At 41.0% G+C, this 5,801-nt stretch overlaps 1 protein-coding gene across 1 annotated transcript; it reads right to left on the bottom strand.

Moving 5' to 3' along the window:
• Positions 1–487: 487 nt before the first annotated feature.
• LOC147372401 (protein HP-25 homolog 2) lies at positions 488–5,801 on the bottom strand. Its single transcript, XM_086401199.1, has 3 exons — positions 5,668–5,801; positions 2,576–2,713; positions 488–1,064 (listed from the first exon to the last, which is right to left on the bottom strand). The coding sequence occupies exons 1-3, from the start codon at positions 5,708–5,710 to the stop codon at positions 598–600; spliced, it is 648 nt and encodes a 215-aa protein (XP_086257325.1). The 5' UTR covers positions 5,711–5,801; the 3' UTR covers positions 488–597.

The following is a 5,801-nucleotide window of genomic DNA, read 5'->3' as shown; positions in this document are numbered from 1 at the left end:
GTCACTCCATCATGTCTGACTCTTCGAGATCCCATGGACTGCAGCCTACCAGGCTCCTCCGTCCATGGGGTTTTGCAGGCAAGAGTACTGGAGTGGGGTGCCATTGCCTTCTTCAATATGCATCAAATGCAAAATATGTACTTGGTAGACTGTAGTGTGACTTGAAGCAAATTTTCTTCATCTCTTTGGGATATTTTCTTTCCTAGCTATACTATAAATTGTGAAATTGAACTGGTGTCGAGGGCTGTGATCAAGACTATGTTTTTCCCTCTGGTGAAAAACTATCAGAAAAAAACAAAAGGCGGGATGACTTTCCTGGTTCCCCAGCCTCAACCAGCCCTTGTTTCCTGACCTACCCTCTTCCCAGAGTTCCTAGGATATAGCAGAATATATGAAATTTCATGGGCTTTCCATAAGAAATTGTTGACCAGTTAATGAATAATTAATCTTTACTGCTTTTTAGGGTTACATTCACATGGGTAAATTGGACGTTCTGAACGTAATTTATTCAATGATCACTGAAAAGTACTAGGGCAGGGAGGGAAGTTTGCTGGGAGGTTTAGGACCACTTGAGGAATTCAAGGGTGCCATTACCCCTTAGCCAGGATAATTTCCATAGAGCAAATACCCAAAGAACATACTTTGAATTGGTCCTTTCTCAGTCTCTGTTGTGTCTAGCTTGGATTCCAGCCAGACTCTGTCTCCCAATGTCAGCTGCAAGACGACATTTCCAGAAAGATGCCTATAATTGTCCTTGGCCTTGGACTCCTTCTCCAGGATTTGAGTGTCATTCTTCATGAGCCCTAGCTTCACAGCATGCTGGAATAGCTCTATGTCAAAGCCAAAGCGGTACACGCCAGGGATGGTGCAGGTGAACACTCCCGTGGTAAGATTGAAGTGGTCCTGGTCATTATGCAGGGCTTCCTTGAAGACAATGGGCTGGGAGGGGGCTGGGAGGGGATCATTCATCTTCACTGCAAAGGCAGATTTAGGGGGAGACAAGCAACTCTCAATGTCTCCCGGAATCCCAGTTGGTCCTCGCAATCCTGGAGGGCCTGGGGGCCCTAAACATCAAAGTAAACAGAAAGAAGATAGAGGAGATGTGAAGTTCATACATTTCACAGTCCATAAATGTCTTTCCACACCACCCCTCCTACTAACTTACACTCTCCCTTCAAGGATCACCTTACACATCCTTTTCCCAGAAAGTGTCTCCTCTCTGTCATTACAGTGGCAGAATCCAGCATTTACTTTGATTGTAGCATTTGCTTACACTGAAGAGTCATCTCTCCCATTAAATACCTATTTTATTTCCTTAAATAGATGATGAGCCAGTGCCCTACCTAATTTTGTTCCTAAAACACGATCATATGATATCCAAGGTCCAGATGATAGGCATAGTATATTTTTGGAAGCAGTGATTGAATAAATAATTGCTTCAATTGCCCTTTCAATTCATTTCATAGGTATGATGTTTTTATTATCACAAATGCTAAGTAGTAGGAGTACTCAGGGAAGACACTGACACAGGGAACTCTAGGAATTGTAGCATTCCAGAGATAAAAAGGGGTATTAGAGCAATGATTCCCTGGCTGGACTGTTCACGACAGTCAGCTGTGGAACCTGTGAATAGTAGTGTCTTAGTTAATAATACGTGACCATCTGAATTGGAATTTCAAGGGGATAAAACCTGGAACCTGAATATTAACCAATGTCCACAGATGATTTAAAGGCAGTCAGGTTAAGGAATCAATGATGCTAGATCACTCTGGTGAATAATTTCCAGTGAGATTGAGATGGCAAAGTAAGTTCTCAGAATTGACTCAAGAGCATAATGCCTTATTCTCAGTTGTTTTCTACAATACAATTTTGCCCTTGAGTTTGCAGGAAACTCAACAGTATTCCAGTGTGAATCAAGGGTGAACACAGAGTAATTGTGGACTTCCCTGGTAGCGCAGCTGGTAAAGTATCCATCCACCTGTAATTCAGAAGACCCCAGTTCAATTCCTGGATTGGGAAGTTCCCCTGGAGAAGGGATAGGCTACCCACTCTAGTATACTTGGGCTTCCCTGGTGGCTCAGATGGTAAAGAAGCTGCCTGCCATGTGGGAGACCTGGGTTTGGTCCCTGGGTTGGGAAGATCCCCTGGAGGAAGGCATGGCAACCCACTCCAGTATTCTTGCCTGGAGAATCCCCATGTACAGAAGAGCCTGGTGGGCTATAGTCCATGAGGTTGCAAAGAGTTGGACATGAATGAGCAAGTAAGCACAGCACAGAGTAACTATGCCATATTAAAGAGTGCACCAATATAATGTCTGAACTGTCATTTAGGTTCACATGGCGGCTTCTTCAGAACCCATCCCTGAAGTTTTTCTGGGGTAAAAACCTCATCATCTGCTTTAAGACTCTAGGTGTGTAGATGGGCGGGGAAGTGGGAGACCTTGGTGATTTCCCTCCAAAAACCATTATCTCTATTGTTACTGACCATCAGAAGCATCTGGATATTTCCTTGAGCTTATAGATATTTCAGTCAGAAAAAAGTGACCAATGCAATGTGAAGAAAAATGTTTTCTCACCTGGAGGGCCAGGAGGGCCAGGAAGGCCGGGAGGGCCTGGAGGGCCTGGAGGTCCTTGAGAATCACAGGACTCGGTAACTGGTACAGAAGTGGCGTCAGCCATGACTGATAGAACAGACAAAGCTAAAATCCAGACATCTAGAACAGGGGGTCAAACGGATAAATATTCACATAAGTTGAAAGATGGTGCTGCTTCTCTTGAAAGATTATGTTCCCAACACTGTCTAGGCAGCCAGGTCTCCCAATGTCAAGAAATAACTGTGAACTCGGTCATAAAGAGAGACTTCCCCCCACTTTCCTTCTTTTTTTTTTTTAAAGTCTTTATTGAATTTACAATATTGCTTCTGTTTTATGTCTTGGTTTTTTCGGCTGAGAGGCATGTGGGATCTTAGCTCCCCAAGTAGGGATTGAAACCACAACCCCTGCATTGGAAGAAGTTTTAACCACTAGACTGCCAAGGAAATCTGCCCCCGCTGCCCGCCTTCCTACTTAATGGGGTGCAATCAGGGCCAAAGATAATCTATAGTTTCCTTGTATTTGCTGTTAATATTCTTACTGAAACGTGAACTTCTGATGACCTAGAGGTTTTCTCTAGGACACTCAAACATCCAGTGTCTTTCCCTCTCTTGTCTCTTTAAGTAAATAGTCTTGTGGTATTATCCTTATGACAGCTAGGCACCTGCAGCCCTTAACAATTAAGCATGGTGTTTCCTCAAAAACAAGTCGACTGGGGGTTTCATTTATTGATTCTACACTGCTTACTAAATGTTTTCCGTGTATCTGCATGGTAAATTTCTTTTCATCCTTAAAAAACAGTTAGGGTTCAAGACAGGGGGACATATGTATACTTATGGCTGATTCAGGTTGTATGACAGAAAACAACAAAATACAGTAAAGCAATTATCCTCCAATTAAAAATAAATAAATTTTTAAAAAAATTCAGAGTTCACTCATCTTGGGATATCCTCCATGATTTCCTCAAAGGGAACTAATCGTTGTATTTTAAAATGCACAGAAAGAGAAGCTGTCAAGTGAACAGGTGATGATGAACAAATTTATGCCAAACAGTGGAATAACTTTCAATTATTTCCAAAGACCTTAGCTTGATCCGGAAGTATTGAAACACAAGATGGTCATTGGAAATGATGTTGTTGGGTGTTTCTTTTTTTTTAATCAGTAAAAAAGTATCACATTTCATTTTATAATGGTATATATGGTTATGTAAAATATATTCCAGGCCTAAGTGACAAAAATAATTGGTAAATAGACGTATATCATAGCAAAATAAAAATCAGATCTTGAGAAATTTAGTTTCTCTGAATATCTCTTTCCAAACTGTGACATAGAGATAATGAGCGTTGTGGTGAGAATCAGTGACAAATAAAGCATGTAATGCACTGTTGGCTGTAAAGAAAATGCTCAACCAGTAACTGAAAATATACGAACACTATGACTTTCATTGAATGACACCCCTTTACCTGCCTGAATTAAGCAGTGGTATTACAGCATAGACATGAGAAGAAAATCTGTTAAGATAGGTGCCTCTGTTTATGGGTTAGCATATGTACAAAGAAAAATTATCCTAGAAAACTGAAATTCATCTCATCAATGAAACACTGATGAAGTAACTTTTGTTAAGTATACACATCCAAGTGTTAACATTTCAACAGGTAAAATACACTAAAAAAAAAAAAAAAAAAAAAAACCAGCTCTTTGTTGAGATATAGTTTGTATACCATGAAACTCTCATTTTAAGTGCAAAATTTAATGATTTTAAACAAATTCCCACAGTTGTGTAACCACCACCACCATCCAATTTTAGAAGATCCCCATCATCCTCAAAAGACCTCAGGTGCCTATTTGCAATCACTCCCCCATTTCTACTTCTAGCTCTAGGCAACTCCCTTCCAAAGGCAAGCAAACAATCATCAATTTTCTGCAACAAAGCTGACTTTCATTTATGATTTTTTTGAAGCTTCAAGTAAAAAGGAAGAAAAGTCAACGAAGACAACAATTACACTCATTTCTTAATGTGTTTTCCGAAGTCATTCAGAGAGAGAAAGTGAAAGTGAAGTCGCTCAGGCATGTCCAACTCTTTGCGACCCCATGGACTAGAGCCTACCAGGCTTCTCCGTCCATGGGATTTTCCAGGCAAGGGTACTGGAGTGGGTTACTATTTCCTTCTCCAGGGGATCTTTCTGACCCACAGATGGAACCCAGGTTTCCTGCATTGCAGGCAGACGCTTTACCCTCTGAGCCACCAGGGAAGCCCTTCAGAGAGAGAGGGGAATTCAAATCCTAGCCGCCTAAGTACGTCCCTTTCGTGGAATGTGTCCCAGATCACCTTCTGTTCCCTCTGCTTAATATTCAGAATGGTGCAATAAATAGCACCTTCCTGTTAAGTGGTTGTGAGGCTTAAAGAAATGAGGTATGAAAAGGGTCTAGCACCATATATGAACGCTAAGGTGTGGTTCTTGAATATGTTCCTCCCACTCTTCTGACCTTCCTCTGAGTATACTATGCTGAGTTCCCAACAAGGAAGGTTACCCCTCAAAGTGCTGGTGGTCACTAATATGACAACCCAGAACATTCATCAAAGCAGTTCTACGATGGACATACAAAAATTGTCTATGGTGTCTACATATGTGTCTTTCACGTCTCTGATCCCCTTTTCTTGACAACTTGTGAAATGGGGAAGAGCTTGATATTGTATTTATCAATGTAGAGAAGAGAAACAGAAACACACATTCCACAGTCAAATACATGAAATTTTTGCATTATCTCTCCTTCTGTTTACTTTATATCATAAGTCCCTTGTGCTAATTTGCTATTAATTAGGGCTATTTACAAATTGATAACATAAGCTTCTGTCCAAACCTAAGGGGGGTGGAAATGGAAGTTTCCATTTATATTTGCTGTATCTGATTGGAAATACTGATATGAAATCTATCCTTTTGTCCTGTGTTGTGGCAAAATTGTATCTCAGAATTGTTATGATCATAAAACGAATCACAAGTGTTGGCAGGAGACAGTCCTTCGGGTAGTTCTTTGTAACAACATATGGAATCCAATTCTCTAGTGATTACACTTACCTACACACACCATGGAGAGAGATTGTCCTCCTCTCCCAGGCATCCTAATGCAAAGATGGAAGTTGTTGTAAGGGGTATGTCTTCAGCTGCTCTGTTCCTCTTTCACTTGTTTGCCTTTCAAAGGTATGAGGAAG

This window comes from Bos grunniens, chromosome 5, assembly GCF_055505025.1.
Source record: "Bos grunniens cultivar Pamir isolate PY7600 chromosome 5, Bosgru_T2T1.0, whole genome shotgun sequence".
NCBI lineage: Eukaryota > Metazoa > Chordata > Mammalia > Artiodactyla > Bovidae > Bos > Bos grunniens.
Note: the sequence above shows the minus strand (reverse complement) of the source record. Positions and strands in the feature narration are given on the sequence as shown.